Source organism: Nycticebus coucang, chromosome 2 (assembly GCF_027406575.1).
Source record: "Nycticebus coucang isolate mNycCou1 chromosome 2, mNycCou1.pri, whole genome shotgun sequence".
NCBI classification, from domain to species: Eukaryota; Metazoa; Chordata; class Mammalia; order Primates; family Lorisidae; genus Nycticebus; species Nycticebus coucang.
The window spans coordinates 16,780,972-16,803,002 of NC_069781.1; the positions used below are offsets into that span (position 1 = coordinate 16,780,972).

At 37.4% G+C, this 22,031-nt stretch overlaps 1 protein-coding gene across 1 annotated transcript in view; it reads left to right on the forward strand.

The window, feature by feature from the left end:
- C5 (complement C5) overlaps nucleotides 1–22,031 on the forward strand; it is a 100,618-nt gene that overhangs the window by 47,422 nt on the left and 31,165 nt on the right. Inside the window, exons 21-28 of the mRNA XM_053564110.1 lie at nucleotides 4,569–4,796; nucleotides 5,985–6,045; nucleotides 9,409–9,498; nucleotides 11,012–11,224; nucleotides 11,668–11,743; nucleotides 16,333–16,492; nucleotides 16,646–16,741; nucleotides 18,341–18,512. Coding sequence (XP_053420085.1) covers nucleotides 4,569–4,796; nucleotides 5,985–6,045; nucleotides 9,409–9,498; nucleotides 11,012–11,224; nucleotides 11,668–11,743; nucleotides 16,333–16,492; nucleotides 16,646–16,741; nucleotides 18,341–18,512 — 1,096 coding nt within the window. The remainder of the gene's footprint in view (nucleotides 1–4,568; nucleotides 4,797–5,984; nucleotides 6,046–9,408; nucleotides 9,499–11,011; nucleotides 11,225–11,667; nucleotides 11,744–16,332; nucleotides 16,493–16,645; nucleotides 16,742–18,340; nucleotides 18,513–22,031) is intronic.

Here is a 22,031-nt window from a genome sequence, read left to right on the forward strand (position 1 = left end):
ACCAAACACTTACAATGAGTATTACTAGATGTGCAGCTTAATAAGTTAAGGGATGAAGAAAGCAGGAAGAGATAAGAAAAGTACACATCAATGTAACTTAAATTTAAAGAAGAATAAAGTGGGGCAGCACCCATAGCTCAGTGGGTAGGGCACTGGCCACATGCACTGGGGCTGGTGGGTTCAAACCCAGCCTGGACCTACTAAAAAACAAAAACAAACAAACAAAAGAAAACAAGAATAAACTGTTAGGATAATCAATATACAGTGTACTGTGGAAGTTCAGAGAAAGGTGAGCTTACATTTAGTTCCTTTATTAACCTAGACTCTGAGTCCCTTGATCTTTCTGAGTCTTAAAAAACCTTTCCTTTCCTCCATTTTAGCCATTCATACTCATCTTCACATTGTAGATGTTGTCATTCTCTTCGAAATCTTGATTTCAAACATCCTCCATCCAAATCGCAACCTGCTTCCACCCCCTCTAACTCATTAACTAGATTGTTCCCATGGCTACAGATCTGCAGCATCTTTGAAATCTCTAATCCATCGACTGAATGCCTTTGTCATTATTCATTAGCCCTCTTGTGTAGGTTAGAATTCATGAACCATCAGTATAACCACACTGACTAAAATCATGTCAATTCCCTTGATCTTCTTTTACTCCAGGGCTCAATCTGTGAAAAACTCCAACCATGGCTGGACCCATCATTCATATTCTCTTTGCCAGCACACCCTTACAGAGAATTATACAATAGACTATTGATCTCACTTGAAAATCACAATCACTAAACTTTATATGGGAATTCAGCATGGTACAGAAATCTAATTATATTTTTTAAAGGCTGTAATTTTATTCTTAGAGATGAGCATTTCAGTAGTCTCCAAAAATTTTGCTTACATAACCTCCAAATTGTTTTTGGCAAAACTATGCACTCATTTGATACATTTTTAAGTTGGCATCTAAAATTTTTTACCATGTTTTAAAAAAAAATGATACTCTGCAACTTTTATAGTGTTTAAATATTGATATTTTTAAATAAACTGTTAAATCAAACTTTTAAGTGAATATAGCAGAACCTAAATATCATAGCAATCCATTTTTTAAATATTCAAATAATCTTTTAACAACAGATTACATATTATACCTTTCTCAATGAACTCATATTTCCATTCCACTCCCCTAATGCTATATCTTTTATGCTTGAATTTTTTCTATTGATCACTCTATCATACTTAGTTGCAACCAAAAATCTATACATTAAAAATATTCTTAAATTCCATTATTGTAAGACTCTAAGTATCAAATGATTGTGGATTTAGTTGTCATTACAAATATTATTAGCATACAATTGATAAAATGGCATATTATAAGTTTCTAAAATTATCAGACATAAAATAAAAATATATTAAAAATTAACTTATTAGATAATTATGGCTTAATAACTATGGATAAATATTATGTATTGCCAGGAATAAGAGAGGGTCCAGCATAAATTCTATTCCTATTTTTCATATTTCTGGAGATAGGCATTTCTTGTTTAACCCAACATTATTAGGAAGATTGGGAAAATAAAAATATCCATTTTATTACCCCTTTATCAATACATTTTTATCTTAATAAAAGAGCTTCACATTTAGCTTATTCAACTTATGTTATATATGTTTGCAATATAATCTAACTAGAAAAATCAATCTTCATTGTCACAGCAAAAACAATCCACCACTGTAAGGCTGATTTCATTTTTCTCTTCTCTTTTTTTTTTTTTTTTTTATGGTTAGCCCTTTTTATTTTGCCATTCTGATGAGTGTGAATAGTGGTAGTTTAGTTTATCTTTTAATGTGGTAAAAAACACATAACATAAAATTTACCATCTTAACTGTTTTTAAGTGTACAGTTCAGTAGTGTTAAGTATATTCATCTTGTTGTGAAAAACATCTCCAGAACTTTTTTATTATGTAAAACTGAAACTCTGTACCTATTAAACAATTCTCTTTCTTCAATCCCTCTTCCCCCAGCCTCTGCTAACCACTGTGTTACTGTTTCTATGAATTTGACTTTAGACACTTCAGATAAGTGGAACTGTACAGTATCTGCCTTTTAAAAAGATTTATTTTTTAGGGACAGAGTCTTGTTCTGTCACCCAGGCCAGAGTGCAGTGGTGTGATCACAGCTCACTGAAGCCTCAAACTTCTGGGCTCAAGTGATCCTCCTCTGTCAGTCTTCTGAATAGCTGGGACTACAAGTGTGTCACTGTGCCTGGCTAATCTTTTTACTTTTTGTAGATGGGTGTTGGGCGTGCACCCGTGTCTCACTCTGTTGCTGAGGCTGGTCTCAAATTCCTGACCTCAAGTACTCTTTCTGCTTCAGCTTCCCAAAGTTCTGGGATAATAGAATGAGCCTTACACCTGGCCCACTGTACTTCTATTGCACTTAGAATAAAGTCCTCAAAGTTCATCCATGTTGTAGTATGTGAAAGCATTTTCTTCTTTCATAAAGCTGGATAGTATTCCACTGTATGAATGCATCACACTTTGTTTATCCATTCTGCTGTCAGTGGGCATTTGGGTTGCTTCCACCTCTTGGCTTTGTGAATAGTACTGCTATGAACATGGATGTGCAAATACCTCTTCAAGATCCTACTTCCAGTTTGGGGGGTATAAGTGGGACTGTCATAAGTGGGAAACCAATATACTCTTTTCCATAGTGATTACATTATTTTACAATCCCACCAGCAGCATGCAAGAGTTCCAAAGTGGTATGTTTTTATCTTGCATTTGTTTGATGACAATGACGTTGAGTGCTTGTTCACATTTCTTGTTCATTTAGATCTCCATTTTCATAAGGTGTCTGTTCTGGTCTTTCGTCAGTTTTCCTAAAAGCTTAACTGGATGAGTTCTTTATACATTCTAGATACAAGCTCTTTATTGGTTATATTTGTTCCAAATACCTTCTCCTACTCTATGATTTCCTGACTTGGGATCACCAGGCTTTCCGTTGGCCATGGGGGGAGGGCCCAGAAGGCTGGGTGGTCCAACGGGGCTCCCATCCTCTTCCTCTCCAGTCTCTTCCCTCTTCGCTAATGGGGGCTGCTGCAGCGGCGGTAAGTGGTGCTGATTCTTCTTCTTTCATTTCAGCGTCATGGCTGCGGCAATGGCCTGATTTCACTTTTCAATACAAATCATGTTAAGAGGTGTCTTTCTTACCACTTGTGATTCAGGGTAGACACAAGTAGATAGGTAGGACACAGAAGCCATACTCTGGTCAGCAGGAGGAGTGAGATCAGTGGAGGCTCCCCAGTTCACCCAGTCATATGTGTATAAAGGAGATATGTACATATATGTACATGTACCTCTTCAACAATTTGTGTTCCTGCTAATAATATCATCAGAGATATCTTTCCATGTCAGTATATGTGTATGTAGATTTACTTTATTACATTAAAAGAAGCATAGTAATTCACATGATGGGTATACTATAATTTATTTAACCATGTTTCTATTGAAGACATTTAGGTTGTTATCAAGTTTTCACTATTATAATTGATTTTTTGAAGTCCATACTTATGAATACATATCTTACTACATGTGTGGGTATTTCTGTAGGATAGATGTTTTGTTTTAGAATGAGACATTGGGCTAAAGAGTATGAACTCTTTACTTTTTGCTAAATATTTCCACAATTGTCCTCCAAAAGGACTACATTAATTGACATTTTTACCAACTGTATGTGAGTAGCCTTGATTCCTCACATTCTTATAATTTTTTAGATGAATGTTTTTTCCTTTATTCATATAATCAATAATAGCAGAAGTTGAAGTGAATGGACTAAATACTACATGCATCATTTTTATTAAAGCTCAAAAATGTAATGTTGCTCAAAAAAGCAAATCATGGCATAATATATGTACACAATGAATACAACTACATACATATTTGAAAACATGAAAGCACTTTATATTATTAATACATGTAAAATTTTGCCAATTTGATAGAGCAAAATGGTTTCCATTTAATTACCCTGATTACTAACAATTTTGAGCCTCTTTTCATTTGTCCATTGGCCATTTGTTGTTCTTCTCTCATGCGCTAACTCTGACATCCTATGTACTATCTTCATATTCTTTCTCTTGTTTTCATGGAGTCAGTTGTTTTAGGGGGCAAAGCACCTAGCCTTTCCTTTTCTAATTGCTTCATGTGAAAAATGGGATAATCATAGCTATCTACTTCATTGTTGAAGATTAAATGAGCTCATTCGTGTAAATATAGTACCTGGTCCACAGTAAGCACTCAATAGGTGTATACATTTATTATTGTTTATAGGAGCACTTTGTGTGTTATGAATATTAACTAGTACTGTTGTTTCTGAGCTAGTACAGTGTTTTCTACACATTCCTTCACATTGTTAAGTCCTACAGCAAAGTGTGCATGTGTGTTAGGAAATCTGAATCAAAGGGATTGTTTGAAAATTGTTAAAGCACCAGTGAAGTGTTTGTATCCAGACAAACATAATCAGGGTAAACTTTCTTAGAGGTAAAGTATTTTGATATAATTCTTCACTGGTGCTATTTCAGTTCTGTGTTAAAATATCTGCTGGGGAGGGAATCTGCACATCAGGAAGCTCAGCCATTGATCACCAGGGGACAAAGCCCTCCAAGTGTGTGCGCCAGAGAATAGAGGGCTCCTCCAGTCACTTGGTGACCTTCACTGTCCTTCCTCTGGAAATTGGCCTCCACAACATCAACTTTTCACTGGAGACTTCGTTTGGAAAAGAAATCTTAGTGAAAACATTACGAGTGGTGGTAAGAAAAACACACTTTTTATAATTCTTTAAAAACAATTTTTTCATTCCAAAAATAAAAGTTTTATCAACAACTTTTGCTTAAAAGAGAGACAGAGACAGAAACAATAACAAATATAACAAAATGTTGGCCATTGAGAAATCTGAATGGAGGTTATCCTAGAGTTTTTTGGTATTATTATTGTAGTTTTCTGTAAGTCTAAAATTATCCTTAAATTTTTTAAATTGTGGCAAATAGAGAATACTGAAAAAAGTTAAAAAAATAATTCCCACATGCAGAGGTACCCTATTTCAACAATTTGGTTCATATTTTCTAGGATTTTGTTTTCAACAACACATTCAGAAAGTATGTCTTAAAATGTGCGTGTCAGACTTTATGCTAGATACTGGAAAGAAATAAGACACAGTCCTTGAATTTAAAGAACTTGGAGTCTAGAAAATTTTTCATTTTATAAATGAATAAACAGGTCAAAAAATGAAGAAAACCATCATTCGTTAAGTAATGTTTACTCATAGTCTGTTGAATGTTTTCATGTTATCTTATTTAAAAGTAAGATAAGATTCCTATATAACTATGATTTGTCACTTAAAAATAATATTAATTGAAAAAAGATAAGATACTTGCTAAGTGTCATACAGCTAGTTAATGATAGGCTGGGTCTTCTGGCTCGTCCTTCTCTGAGTTCTGCTTTTAGTGATGAAATTCACTACTGTAAACATGCATTGACTTATCTTGTGCAAGGCATTCCTAAGTGTCCTTGCATCATGCTTCTACACACAGACTCTGGAGTGAGGCTGCCTGGCTTTTAAACTGGCTCCTCTACTTCCTACTAGTGTGACACTGGATAAGGTCCTTGATCTCCATGTGTGTCAATTTCCTCATCTGTCAAATAGGAGTGATAATAGCATCTACCTAATAGAGGTTTGTAGAGGTTAAATGGGTTGACACGTGCAAAGCATTTAGATCAATTATTGGCTTACAATAACTTCTATTTAAGTGTTTATGCTAATCAATATGTAAATAGACATAAAATATTATTCTTGCATGTAAGTATTTATACACACATTTCCTTTTCCTCAAAAAGGGACTTTTTCATTGGAAAAGTGATCCAGAAAAGTTGGTCCAAGGAATTCAAATCATATACATTTAATTATGTTCTTAACTGAATGTTTTCTGCCTTTATTTTAGCCAGAAGGTATCAAAAGGGAAAGTTATTCTGGTGTTACCCTGGATCCTAAGGGTATTTATGGTAGGCAAAATGATTTTTATTTCATATGTTATCTTTTTGCTGTAGAAATTAAAGTATAATATAACTTAAAAAACACTATTTTTTTCAGAATGTTAATTGTCTAGAATCAGAAATATCCCCTTCTTAGATCACTGCTTTTCTTGGTAGCATTTGTTATATTATATCTGGTTGACTAAGACTAAAGAAAAATAATCCCATTAATTTTAAATGCAAAGCATTGAAAAAAGCACTCCAATTTGTGCAAATAATTAACACATTGAATCCCATAATGACATAAATGTGTTTATGATCTATGTACAAACGACTTAATTAAAAAAAAAGCATTGAAATAGTACTAATTGCATGACTTACCTTATAATTAGTCATTTTGTATCCATCACAATAATAATTTATACTATTTTATTATAGAACCATCAATCTAAAAACATTTAAGAAAAGGTCACTTACATAATCATTTGGCATGCATTATTTGAAAGCACAATAATGCTGATTAGTTGCCTGAACCCATTCCTGATTGCTCCTGCTTTTCCTCAAATTGAGCTGCTCTGTATCTTCTCAAAGCTAGAATTCTGAAAACATTTGAGCACAGAATCAAGGCCTAAATGTATGTAAGTGTGTGCTCTGATTGATATGTAAATAGACAAAAACATTAATTATGCATATATGCATCTAAATCCTTATACACACTTGGCTTTTACCATAAAAAGTGGATTTTTTAAACTGAAAAGTGGTCCAGAAAAAACCTATGCCTCTTTCCAGCCTTGTCATATGACTTTATTCCTTACCATCTTACACAACTTCATATTTAGGTAGCTTTCTAGAGAGCTAAAAAGGAAAAAGATGACAATTCTTTCTTGGTTATTCCAGAGATTATATTAGAGACTTTCAAAATATAAATACAATATTTATATTAGCGACTTTCAAAATATAAACACAATATTTATATTTATATGCCAGTATGATACTTTACAGAATTCAGTTTTTAAAAGGCTAAGGTGTATTTGGAAAGGCAAATGGACAGTAATATTAAAGGAAATTTGAAAAAAAAATTGTCAGGAAGAATGAGGTATCAGAACAAACTGTAATTTAATAGTAGTGAAAGTAGTGTGATATCAGCTTAAAAAGAGACTAAATACAGTGACCCAATACTCAAGACTAGCTGTAGTCTTTAGTTTCTACTTTTTTTTTTTTTTTTGAGACAGAGCCTCACTCTGTTGTCCAGGCTAGAGTTCCTGGTATCAACCTAGCTCAATGCAACCTCAAACTCCCAGGTTCAAGTGACCCTCCTACCTCATTCTCCTGAGTAGTTGGGACTACAGGCACCTGCCACAACGCTCAGCTAATTTTTCTATTTTTAATAAGACTTGCTCTTGCTCAGGCTGGCCTTGAACTCCCGAGCTCAAACAATCCTCCTGCCTTGGCCTCCCAGAGTGCTAGGATTACAGGCATGTGCTACCGTGCCCGGCCAAGTTTCTACTTTTTTTCCCTTACAAACCCTTTTCTCTCAATTCTTCTCTTATCTGTGATGCAGAGAGTTAAACTCCCTCTCTTCTCGGCACATCATTGTCATTGGTCTAGTTAGGTCTCTCTTATGTTTTACTTTTTCCTTCATCCTTTTCCCTTCTACCAAATGCGCCCTTTCTAATGTGTTTGATACATGTCTTTGAATAGGAAGGCCCTATTGTTTTGTGTGTATATCTTTTTAACATATATAAAACATACTGTTATAGATTATATCCTGCTTCTTATGTCTTTAAACTCAAAAGTCAATCTTAAAGAAATATCTCTGTAGCTATATGTATACTTAATTCATTTCTTCTTACATAGGATTTCAGAGTAGATTTCCCCACAATTTTACTTATCCTTCTCCTACTGATGAATTTTCTATTACAATAAACAACACTGCAGTGAACATCCTTGTAGATTTCCCTTGAATAATCTGTGTTTCTCTGGACCCAGGAGGAGGACCGCTGGGTCAAAGGACATACACATATTTCATGTTATTTACATCTGCTGTATTGTTCTTCAGAATAACTATGCCAGCAGTGCATGAGGGTTCTCCTGTCTCCACATCTTCACCAACATTTGGTGCTACTTCCCTGTCTAAAATGATGAGTATAAAGTGATATCTCATTATTGTTTTAATTTGGGTTATCCTGGTTACTAGTGATTTTAAGCATTTCTTCATATACTTGTTGGCCATTTGGGCTTCCTATCTATCAATTGACTATTCATATCTTTTGTACTTTTTTTCTATATCCCATTTGAGGTTTCTTGTTTATTTTTGCTTGATTTTTGTCTCTGATATTCTTCTTTGAACAACAATGAAGTTTTAAACCCAATCCATCATAATTTCATTTGATAACCATACTCTTTCAACCATACAGCAAGCCTATAAATGTCTTCACAGAATTTTATTTTTATTTTATCAGTGTTTACCGATAAGAAATAAGTTTAACAAGAAATGTTTCTGTATCTTCAGCAAAGCCTTGTGACTGTCTGTTAAACTGCAAAATGTCACTCATTTTTTAAACCCTCTTCCACAAGCCAGGGACTGTGCTGAGTGCTGGGACTAGAACTTATATACGAGATGATCCTTGCCCTCAAAGAGCATTCTTAGCGGGACAAGAGGAGATGGAGTCTCTTTGTAGTGACTACTGTGGGCTCTGCACTAAAACTTCCTGAGTTCAGATCGCAGCTCCACATGAAGTAGTTCTTTCTAAACCTCAGTTTCACCTATAAAATTAAAATAATAAAAATAGACCTTGCATAAAGGGTTGTTGTGAAGATCCAAATGCCTTTTTAGTAGAGCACTTGACACTCTATCAGTAGTATAATAAATGTTTTTTGACATAACACAGTGCTTACAATAGAAAAATTCCCTGATACCAGTATGCCAAAACTCTATTGTTGTGCACCAAGAAAAAAAAATAACCTAAACTGAGAGGAAAAAGTAGGAAGGATTTCAGGTCACACTTCTCAGTAGAGCTAATGCACATATATCCTTGACTCAGAGGTTACATGTTGGTTATTTTTAGATTTCAGTTCCAGGAACAATTTTCTTGTTTTAGAAAAAAATGGCATGCTTCCTTTCACTGTTAAATAAGACTCATATTGCCTATTTATTTCAAATCTTAAAATTACCAGAAAGCTATAGCCAAATTTAATACTTTATTTAAAGTGATTATACAAGCCTATGGTTTGATAAAAATCCTCAGAAATTTCTAACTCTCTTGTAAAATTTTCATAGTGCCTCTATAAAAGTCTTTTATTTTGAAAAATTCCTTGGAGGTAGATAAATTTTAAATACTCTGCAAATAGTCTTCTAGGAACTCTGTGTAAATGAATATTTTTAAATTGCAGGTGTTGTTAGCAGACAAAAGGAGTTCCCATACAAGATACCATTAGATTTGGTCCCCAAAACAAAAGTCAAAAGGATTTTGAGTATAAAAGGTAAATTAAGAAATGCCATTTTTATTTCACCCTGTGTTTCCAACAAAAATCAAATATCCTCATAATTATTCTATTTCTCCACTTCCTTGCTCAACTGCACACAAAAACCAACCTCTAGGAATACCCTAGACGGTATTCCACTGACCACCACCTTCAAACATTTGATCACTTTTCCAACTATCCTCCCCCACTGGCCTGATTTAAATGGAGAAGACAGAGGATGGGGCCTGTCATTGGTCCATTCTCTAAAGTAGGAGTGCCACTGCTTTTAGACTAAAAGAACTTTCTATGGTTTTAGTGTCCAGTCTTGCTCCAGAGAAGACTGTATGACCTGCAATGGCCCCAAGAGAAAGCACTGCTATGCTGGAGTTCCAGTCCCAGAGGAGTTGTCTTAGTCCATTTATGTATGCTGCAGTAATAAAATACCTGAGACTGGGTAATTTATCAAGAACAGAAATTTATTTCTCATAGTTCTGGAGGCTGGGAAGTCCAAGATGAAGGCACCAGCGTATTTGGTGTCTGGCATGGGCTGCTCTCTGCTTCCAAGACGGCATCTTATTGCTGCATCCTCACATGGTAGATGGTGGAAGATCAAAGGGGCAAAATGGGATGGACAGCTCCTTCACTCATCCTTTTTAAGGTCATAACTCCCATTCATGAGGGAAGAGCCCAAATGACCTAATGGCTTCCTAATAGCCCCATCATCTACTACCATTGCCTTGGTGATTAGGTTTCAATATATGAATTCTGAAGGGACATATACATTCACCCCATAGCAGAAGTTCTCTCCCCTCTATTACATTTGCAGAAGTGACATGTTTGGTGAGTTTTCCCTGGTTTCTAGCCTTTACAATTCAATAACATACATCAAAATGATAGACTGTTCTGACTACATTTTATCTCAGATAAAATCTTGGAATCACAAAATGTCAGTACTGGAAAGTAATTTTTTTTTTTTTTTGAGCATGTGCAACCCTATTGTTGGATATAAAAAGAAAAGGGCTTGCCCAAGATTGCACAGTGAGTTACAGACAGACCACAGCACTCCCTGTTTTGGCTCTTTGCTTTGCTTCCTGGGAGAGATTGGTTAATATCAGTGGTTCTCAACCTGTGGGTTGCGACCCACAAGAACTGTATTAAAGGGTCGCGGCATTAGGAAGGTTGAGAACCACTGGTTAATATGGAAGGCAATCAGATTGAATGGCAATTAATTTGCTGTGTGCTCTACACAGTAACTGTTCATTGTATTACATTATCTCCTACCATATTTCAGTAATAATTTTAAGTTTTCTTTTCTTTTACTTCTTTTCAATTCATATTTCTAACCAAATCTTTTCTTCTTTTCCCATTTCTAAGAAGGAAGTCAACTAACTGCCTAGATAAAAAGGGAAGAATAGAGATGGTTGCTCTTCCCTCTTTAGAAAGGGAAGCTTAGAAAGCTCATAGAAAATGATTTACTCTTAGAAGCTCATAGAAAATGATTGTGTCTACTTTGATTTCTTTTTTGTTTCAGGGCTGCTTATAGGTGAGGTCCTGTCTGCAGTTCTCAGTCAGGAAGGCATCAATAGCCTCACCCACCTCCCCAAGGGCAGTGCAGAGGCAGAGCTAATGAGCATTGTCCCGATATTCTATGTTTTCCACTACCTGGAAGCTGGAAATCATTGGAACATTTTTGACACCAACTCATTAAGTGAAAAACAGAACCTGAAGAAAAAATTAAAAGAAGGTAAAAAAAATCTCTTTTACATATAAGTCTAGCTATTTTTAAACTAATATTTTAATTAAACTAATATTTAAGTTATTAATTACATAAAAGTTTAATTGTGAAAACATTTTAGCCCCCCGAAAAAAACCATGAGGTGGATACTACTACATGAATACCATTTCTGTAGCATTTGTTTTAATTTGCCAAAATGCCTGGATGAGAGACAAGACACCTGCATTCCAAACACTACAGAATACTTCCTTCCTCTTTGAAAGAGATCAGAATGTGATAATTCCCTATTCAAGCAATTCATACACTTCCTTTGAGAAGTCAGTGTTGGCCACTGAGCATGTGCTTTCTGTCCAACACCAAATGAAGTCTACCATCCCCAAGGGCTGGTAAAGTGATTTTTGAGTAAAATGGGGGTCGCTTAAGTACTGTGTTCTTTTTCTGGTTCCTCTTAGGGATGGTGAGCATCATGTCCTACAGAAATGCTGACTTTTCTTACAGTATGTGGAAAGGTGGAAGTGCTAGCACTTGGTAAGTAGAAGGTTTTGTTTTGTATTTTCATAAAGTAGTTGGTTCATTCACTTCCTATATTCTAAATGAAGAATAAGCCCAGTTGCTTAAACTAAAAAGCTAGTCATCCTTCACTCCTCTCTCTTTCTCCTACAATCCATATGTGATCCAGAAGAAATGTTTGCAATACCCTCAAAATATATCCTGAATCTAAGTACTTCTCCCCAACTCCACTACACCATCCAGGGCCAAGGCACTCACCTCCGCTTAGTGTCCTGCTTCAGCCCTTGCTCCTCTTCAGTCTGTGCTCAACACAGCAGCAGCCAGAGTGAGCTTGGCACAACATGTTAGGTCATGCCCCTGAAAACCAGTTAGGAGCTCCCCTTCTCATCCAGAGTAAAACCCAAACTCTTTATTGTGATCTACAAAGCCTACATGATCTGGCCCCACCTTGGGTCGCCTGCCTTATCTGCTACCCGCTCTTTCCCTCCACTTCAGGGGCTTTGCACTGACTGCTCCCTCTGTCTGGAATGCTCCTTCCCTGGTTTCAGCATGGCTGGCAGCCTTATTTCCCTCAATTTCTACCAAAGTCACCTTCTTAGTGAGACCTCTGCTATATCATGATATCAAAAATTGCAACACATCTTGACACCTCATTTCTTTCTCCCCTGTGTTTGTTCACATTTATTACTAACATCTTTACTTATTCCACTTATGATCTGTCCTCCTCGCTAGAATATAAACTCCACAAAGGCAGTTCTGAGTATTCTTAGTGCCCAGGACATAGCTGGAACATAGTAGGTACTCAATAAATATTTTATTCAATGAAACAATTTCCATAATTCTGATGATTTGAGGTAAAGACAATCTGATTAATTAAAGATCCACATGACAATATATTTTCAAAAAATATTATCATGCTTTGAAAAAATTCTTAATGAAAACACAATTTGCCAGGTTCTTTGTAGGTTCTGTATGAAACACATTCAAGGAATTTACAAACTAGAATAATTTAATTTTAGATTTTTCCATTTAAGTAGAGTCCCCAGAATTTCATCTTAAGTGCTCCTGTTTTCTGTAATCTGTCTCTGTACAATCTCATTTTTGCCCATGACTTCCATGACTTCTATGCAGATAACTGCCTAATTAGTACTCAAGGCCTAACTTCTTGCCTAAGTTCCAGATCCATGTTTCTGGTGTCCGGAAGACAAAGGCCCTTCGAACACAATCTGTGCCAAATTCATTCTTTTCTTTCTCAAACATTCCTCTCTGTTCCTGTAATTGGGGCTCAGCAATACCCTACACTGTGTCCCCCATTGATCAAGTCAGAATCATCAGTAGGTTTTTGACTCCTCTTTCTCCTTTTCATTGTATATGCAGACCCTGAGAACTGGGTCTGACCGAGTATGGCTGGTGTACTTTAAAAGACTTGCAGGCCCTGGCTGGAGCACACCAACCAGAGGATAAGCCCCCGAATGCAGGGGTGGGTGGGGGTGTCAATGAGGACTAGAAACTATCCTAACAGGACCTGGGAAATCCCAAGGGGGAGGTGCACCAACCTCTCAGTAAACACCCAAAGACCTCTAGCATCTGGGGCAAGGCTGAGTGGATGATATTCATCCAGAAATATAGGAATACTGAGTACTGTCCTAGACCCAACTCCACAAGTTCCTGGAAAGAAATAATACGCATAGAAGGAAATGTCCAATACATGAATATGCTCAAACAGTTCTTTTGAGAACTATAAAAAAGATACAAAAAGGTACAATACCATTCATGTTAACAAAACCTGAAATTAATTTTCATATTAGCTTAGTCTTTCCTTTTAAAAAGAAAACATTACAGATATAGTTCAAGTTTTTCCTTTAACTACAAGCTTCTATCTTATTCTCATCTACTTCCCCCCAAGGGCATTGACTAGCATGAGTTTGTGCTTCTTTCCAGACCATTTTTAATCCTTTATATATGTATGAATTCATATAGGATGCCTTTTTGTGTTTTGAAATGATCATAACTAATACTACTATAACTACTATACCTATCACTCTGAAACTTCCCTTTTTCCTTCAATAATTTCTTAGGTCTAAAAATATAGATAAATCTAGCTTATTCCATTTTACTGCTATCTGGTATTTCTCTTTATAAATATATCATGTACCGCATATTCTTTATCCATTCTCATTTCGATGGACCATCATTTCCAATTTTTACTATAATAAACAATACGGTAATGAATATCTTCACATGTCTTTTTGTGTGCATGTGTGAGTTTCTCTTTCTTAAGAGATGGAATTGCTGGAACTTGAGACATGTGCTTTTTCACTTTTATAAGATTTTGCCAGATTTCTCTTAAAAGTTACTTTAAAAATTCCTTTCTACTGTGGCGCCTATGCTCAGTGGGTAGGGCACCGGCCCCATATACTGAGGGTGGCAGGTTCAAACCCAGCCCCAGCCAGCTAAAACAGCAGTGACAACTACAACAAAAAAGCTGGGCATTGTGGCAGGTGCCTGTAGTCCCAGCTACTCGGGAGGCTGAGGCAAGAGAATCGCTTAAGCCTAAGAGTTTGAGGTTGCTGTGAGCTGTCACGCCATGACACTCTATCAAGGGTGACAAAATGAGACTGTCTCAAAAAAAAAAAATTCTTTTCTACCATAAAATTTTAATCCCAGACCCTATGTTAAAACTTGAGCAGCTAAACTAGATTTTATGAAGGAGGTAGCACAAGATCTAGAACAAAAGCAAGTCAAATAGCTAGCTGGCTCTTTCTCCTTCCTCCAAGTCTCTCTTAAATTTTGAATTTCAGGCCAGCCTATGAGAGGCAGGTCAGTGAGAATAGGAGAACCCTAAAAGCTAAAGCAAGATGTATTTGCTTCACTGCCAAAGAATAGCTCTCTAGACACCCACTTCTTGTAGACTCTGGGGCTGAGGCACCCAAGAGTATTAAAGGAAAGGATAGATAAGCACTTATACCCATCAAATGCTTACTATAAGCCAGAACTAGTTTACGTGTATTCCTATATTTAATCCTTATAATTAATACCAGGAGGTGAGTGACTGTTCCCTATGTATTGCCATTGCCTTTTTTCAGAAATGAAACTGAAGCACAAGAGGGTACATAGTTGGCCAAACAGCTAGTAAGTGGACAGGCAGCCTGGCAGTCTGACTACACTCATAGGCTCCCACGCCTCCCTCACCTGCTAACAGAAAAGAGACTTTCAAAAGCCAGAGTTCCCAAGAGAGCCCCTATATGACATTCAGGCCAATCCTTAGGATGTGAATGACCTCCACCAATCCTTGGAAGCATTCCTGCTCCTTGGGAGCATCATGGGAGATTAAAAGAAAGGAGCTCTCAATTCTTTCCCCTGAAAGTCAACAGAATAGAAAACAAGTTTTTAATGTCACCAGAGGAAGGATTAGGAGAAGGCAAATTCCAATTAATATCAAAAAATAATTGTTTTACATAATTAAGGCTGTTAGAGCAAAGATTGAGAACTAAATGTCTATAGATAGGGAAATGACTAAAATAGTTTTGGTGCATCTGTACTAAAACATTATAATTTAATGTATGAAGTCGTTTATTAAAAAATGTAGCAACCATGTATTAATATAGATCTCTAAGATACATTATTAAATGAAAAAAGCCAAGTACAGAATAATGTAAATGCTGTTGTACTATTTTGGTGTGGTTGGGATGGAAAGGTAGATAGGAAGACTGTATTGTATTTATTATTTGGAAGAATATGCAGGAAACAACAGTAGCCTTCTGTGGGGGACATGGCAGGAAGGAGATTTCATTATATATCCTTCTATGCTTTTGGATTTTTGAATTATATGAGTTTCACCTCTTGAAAAAATTAGTTAAAATTGTAAAAATGAAAATGAATACAAAGATAGAACAAATTTTAAGTGAGAAAATGTTAGAAACAGGGAGTCAAGTGGTCTGAATCTCAGTCATCTGAGGAGTTGGAGATGGGGGCTCTTGGGCAGTTGGGAAATTGAAGAGGTATCATGAGGGTATGAATTCAATCCTTTCTGGTACTCTTTGATCGGTATTAATAGAGACTTAAATTGTCTTTAACTAAGTAATCATGATCATTAAAGCTTCTTTGTGAGGTAATGAGTTCTGTGTCAATGGCATCACTCAAAAAAAAAAGCAAAATAAACAATCTGGGAAACATTGGGAAGGGGAGAACAAGCCGCAGATAGGAACTTACATTCCATGGCATGTACAAATTTTACAACCCAGAGTTTTATGATTTTACTCTTCCATATCTGTTATTCATGAGTTATTCAAAACTGTTTATTCCACCTCTGTTATCTTTAACCTTAGAAAAAAATTTATCATTAGGAACCAATTTTTAGCTTGTGTGCTAGCTAATAATGTTGTAATCACAGAAGATGTGCTGTTCACATTTGTTGACTGAATTCCTTGGAGAGCTTCCAAAATCTTCCCTTACCTTATAAAACAGTAACTTACTTTGGAATTGTATGTTTTGGAATATTACTTTCTTTTAACGATTAGAATGGTATAAATTAAAACACTGTATAAACCAAAAGCCAAAAGGGATTCAATGTTCTAAATATTTATTTTTTTGCTTTTATCTTAAAGGCTAACAGCTTTTGCTTTAAGAGTACTTGGACAAGTAAATAAATATGTAGAGCAAAACCAAAATTCAATTTGCAATTCTTTATTGTGGCTAATTGAGAATTGTCAACTAGAAAATGGATCCTTCAAGGATAACTCCCAGTATCAACCAATAAAATTACAGGTAAAGAAACCAAATGTACAAAATAACAATAGTTTTATTTGCAATTTGAGTTTCATTCTCATCCTATTATAGGAGGATGAAGAAGAAGAAAAGGATCATTTCATTTTAAAAACACCCTTTAACTCTCATTTTAAAACATTGCTTATTTTTTAGGGTACCTTGCCTGTTGAAGCCCAAGAGAAAACTTTCTATCTTACAGCCTTTACTGTGATTGGAATTAGAAAGGCTTTTGACATATGCCCCCTGATGGTAAGTCAGAGTTTCTTCCTCTAACACCCATCAGCTATTTCTTACTATATACAGCAAAGGCCACCAATCAGAAGAACTTAGTTTCAAAATCTGCTTTTCCTTCCTTTCACATTACTGGAAAATAACTTAAACTCTAGAATCAAAGGATTTCAGAACTATGATAGACACTAAAGATCACTTAGTCTAACCTACTCATTAACAGTTAAGAAAGCTGAGGCCTGTAAGTAAGGTGGATTCAATTGCCCAGTGTCACAGGCTACTAAATTGTAGAGCTGAGCCTGGAACTGTGATGGGAGAACAACCCCAGCGTCTCTAACTTCCTTGTTTATCTCTACTAAATCCTACTATATGTATGTTACTGTTATCCTATAGTTGAGGAACTCTGTATTATGAAAGTGCTGAGGAGACATGATGGCAAATTTGCTTCTTTAGCTTGTTCTACTTTATTTGCTCAGAAGCTGAGAGGAGAAAGGAGGACTCGCCTAAATGAAATCAGCATAGAAGATTCCAAAGCTTAATGGAGATGATACCCTAATTGGGAGAGATGGATCCCTGAGCTGAGGTTAAATACTCCTGCCAGCAAACCTGAAGTCAAATATACATGCCCTTTAAACCAGGATACAGGATTAACTATTTTCTTTTGTTAATAATTGGTTTCAGGGCGGCGCCTGTGGCTCAGTGAGTAGGGCGCCGGCCCCATATGCCGAGGGTGGCGGGTTCAAACCCGGCCCGGCCAAACTGCAACAAAAAAATAGCCGGGCGTTGTGGCAGGCGCCAGCTGCTCGGGAGGCTGAGGCAAGAGAATCGCTTAAGCCCAGGAGTTGGAGGTTGCTGTGAGCTGTGTGAGGCCACGGCACTCTACCGAGGGCCATAAAGTGAGACTCTGTCTCTACAAAAAAAAAAAAAATAATAATTGGTTTCAAAGGCATTGGTATTTACACTGAACAAGACAAAATAGTCAACAAAAACCAGTTATCAGGGGCCTAAAGGACAGGTTGGTACTTAGTAGCCACGTAAGTGAGAGACAGAGGCAGAGCTGAGAGGGAGGAGCCAGGCAGATTAGCAGCATTGCATCCAGCTCTCTCTTAACCCACTTATCCAAAATATTCTAATAGTGTCAGGACAAAGCAATTGGTACTATTTTCCCAGGAATTCTTAGATCAAACAGTACTTTGGCAGTACCGTTTTTGTGCTATTTATGGTTTTACTTTTTAAATATAACCCCTTTTGAACATGAGAGCCTGTCTCAGCTATCCTGAGAGGGAATGATGAAAGTTGTGTCTATGCTTGGTGCGGCTTCTTCCTGGAGACAAGGTTTGATGCTGGAATCAGAAACTAAAGGGACAAAACTCTAAAGGTGAAGTGAGGATTTAGAGGCAAAAAGCTTAACCCAGTTTGGACAGTGTCATTGTCCCTTCTGAGATTATGATGTTTCTCTTCTCTCACAAGGATTTACTTCACTGAGACCCATCCATTCCATTAGGTTGGTCCTCTCTCCACCTCTCGTCTTGCCTAGCCCAGAATGGTATAACTTGAGAGTAGTTCATGTCAGTGGATGCTTGTCAAAGAAACCTAGATATCTTCTGCTCTTGTTTGTAGAAAATCAACACAGCTCTAACTAAAGCTGACAACTTCCTGCTTGAAAATGCCCTCCCAGCCCGGACCACCTTTACTCTGGCCATTGCTGCATTTGCACTTTCCCTGGGAGATAAAACGCACCCACAATTCCGTTTAATTGTTTCAGCCCTGAAGAGGGAAGCTTTGGCTAAAGGTATGACCTGTTTCATACATTTATTCAGCAAGCATTTACTAAGTGCATAGAGTCTGCTAATTCTGGGAAGTGGGTGGTGGCATGACACAACACTGTCTTCAAGTGACAAACCATCACAAAGCAATGTAGTGAGTGCTATTATTCATTCATTCTTTTATTCATTAAGCAAATATTTATTCATACCTTTACTCCACAAATATGAACTCACTAGTTCCAATGGAATCCTCCAATGGATGCCTCCTTTTTACTAGGCAGCATTCTAGGTTCTGGGGATAAGACAGCAAACAAAACAGACCTAAGAAAATTCAGCCCTTACATTCTAATTGGAGCAACAAACATGATAGATAAGTAAAATTTTGTCAATAGGTTGGTGATGACTGATACAAAGAAAAATAAAGCAGAGAAAGAAGATAAGGTGAGAAGTAGGTTGTAATTTTAGACAGGGTGTCTATGCTTAAGCACCATTGAAGATGGTATTTGAGTCAAAACCTGAAAGAAGGTGAGAAAACAAATCCTGCAGCTACCTTCAAGGGTGTTCCTGCTGGGAAAACAGCAGATGCAAATGACTGGAAGCACCAGCGAGCCTGGTAGTCCAGTACTGACCGGGAGGCCAGTGTGACTGCAGAAGGATGAGATGAGAAGTAGGAAGTGTGGTCAGGGAAGGTGAGGGAAAGCTGAAGGAGAAAGGGAAGGTCGTGTAGGACGTTAGAGATCATGACAGGGCCTCTTTAGGGCTTCTGTATACAGTTGTGAGAGTGACAAGTCACCCAAACAAGCAGGTGAATCAAGGCTAAAATCCAGCCCATACTCTAGTCATCCAGCCATGCTCCCTGGGTTAGGGCTGCGTCCACTCAAAGCAAGGTGCCTGCATCTCATCCATGTCAAATGTTACGGGGTCAGAGGGAGCCCTAGAACTTTACCTTCAGCTTTGAGTGAGAAGGAAAACCACTGGAAGATTTTGAGCAAAAGAGTGCATGACCTGGCTTTTATTCTACCAGGTTTGCTATAAAAGTATGTATTTTGTATTGAAGAATAAAGATATTGCTTCCTATAGGTCAAGAGTAAAGAAATAGAAAGAGAGTACAAGTGATCTTTGGCATGATTGGGCACTTCTGAGCTTCCTCCTGAGGTTTTCTAAAAGTTTTATACATCTTACTGAGCTTTAGGGCCACCTGCAAAATTTGGCCAATTATTTTAAAATGACAGATTTTAACATATACCTCAAAACATATATTTTAAAATATTCCTCAAAACAATTTGTATGATACTTCAAAACTAATACAAAATAAATTATTGTGTATTGTGAGATCATAGCATCATAGAATTTAAGAGATAAAGGGGAACATAATAATTTAAATAATGTTTGAGCTAGAAGTTTCTTTAAAAATCTAAACTACCTGGACCTCTGTAAGAGCTGTGCTGCCACCGCAATCAGCTCCTGCCCGGACCTCCATAAGAGCTGTGCTGTGAGTGGCGCCCGCCCGGACCTTTGTAAGAGCTGCACCACACAGATCTCCATAAGAACTGTGCTGCGACCGTGATTGTCGCCTGCCTGGACCTCACTAAGAGCTGCACAGCGACCCCCAACCTGCCACCCATGCCCACTGGGCCTCTGCACGCCCTGACCAGGAACTGCAGGAGTCGCACAACTCCGCATCCTCCCTCCTCTACCCTCCCTGACTCCACACCGGCCAGCTCATCTGGCCAGGGACTCTGGTAGCAGCGTGCCCTCTGGAGCCCTCCTTGCCTCCGCGCAGAGCCCTTCTCCTGGCCAGAGACTGCTGGAGCCTGGGGCTCTCTGTGCCAAAGTCACTGGGTGCCAGGCACTCCCAGAACCATGTGCACCACCCCCCACCCTGTTGCTGGATCTGGGTGTGTCACACACTAGAGCTGTTTCCACAATCAGAACTCCCTGGCTGGGGCCAGGGAGGAAATACACAGGGTCACTCCCTACAAAGATCCAGCAACAATAGAGTGATCCCACTGGGGTCTGATCTTGGAGAGACACCCTCCAACTCTGAGAACGGCCAGAGGCAATGGTGAAAAACAATCATGAGGTGAAATTAACAGAAAAACTCTGGCAATATAAAGAATCAGAGTAGATCAACTCCCCCATGGATCAATGGGGAAGACACAGCACAGGATCCCATGCACAAACAAATAGCTGAGATGTCAGAAATCGAATTCAGAATCTGGATAGCAAATAAGATCGAATTAGAATTCCAAGCAGTAACCCAAAAAATATCTCAAGAATTCAATGAATTCAAAGACCAAATGACCAAAGATTTTGACACAGTGATACAAGAAGTTGCAGCCCTCAAAGACCTGAAAAACACGGTAGAATCCCTCAGTAACAGAATGGAGCAAGCAGAAAAAAGGATTTCTGACATTGAAGACAAAGCTTTCGAACACTCTCAAACTCTCAAAGAGGAAGAGAAATGGAGGGCAAAAACAGATCACTCTCTCAGAGAGATCTGGGATAATTTGAAGAAAACCAATATTCGTCTTATAGGGATCCCCAAAAGTGACAAAGTGGCTTCACAAGGCACAGAGTCTCTTCTCCATGAGATTATGAAGGAAAACTTTCCAGACATGCCAAGAGATTCTGAACTTCAGATAGCAGACAGTTTCAGAACTCCAGCATGACTCAACCCAAATAAGACATCCCCTTGACACATCATAGTCAATATTAAAGTTAATATGAAGGAGAAAATTCTGAAAGCAGCCAGATGAAAGAAAACCATCACCTACAAGGGCAAGAATATTAGAATAACTGCAGATCTCTCTGCTGAAAACTTTCAAGCTAGAAGAGGATGGTCATTGACTTTTAATCCCCTAAAACAAAATAACTTTGAACCCCGGATCCTGTACCCAGCTAAACTGAGTTTCATTTATGACGGAGAAATTAAATACTTTAATGACATTCACATGTTGAAGAAATTTGCCATAACTAAACCAGCTCTCCAGGATATTCTCAGACCTATTCTTCATAAAGACCAGCATAACCCTCCACCACAAAAGTAAACCCACCCAGAAAATTTTGATCAAATTCCAACTTCCACAGTTACAAAAGGATTAAAAATGTCCACCGGACTCTCGAAAGGCTTATCAATATTCTCAATTAATGTGAATGATTTAAATTGTCCTCTAAAGAGGCACAGGTTGGCTGACTGGATACAAAAACTCAAGCCAGATATCTGCTGCATACAAGAATCACATCTTACATTAAAAGACAAATATAGACTCAAGGTGAAGGGATGGTCATCTATACTCCAGGCAAATGGAAAGCAGAAAAAAGCAGGCATTGCAATCCTATTTGCAGATGCAACAGGCTTTAAACCAACCAAAATAAGGATGGAAACTTCTTATTTGTTAAAGGTAATACTCAATATGATGAGATTTCAATTATTAATATTTATGCACCCAACTAGAATGCACCTCAATTCATAAGAGAAACTCTAACAGACATGAGCAACTTGATTTCCTCCAGTTCCATAGTAGTTGGAGATTTTAACACCC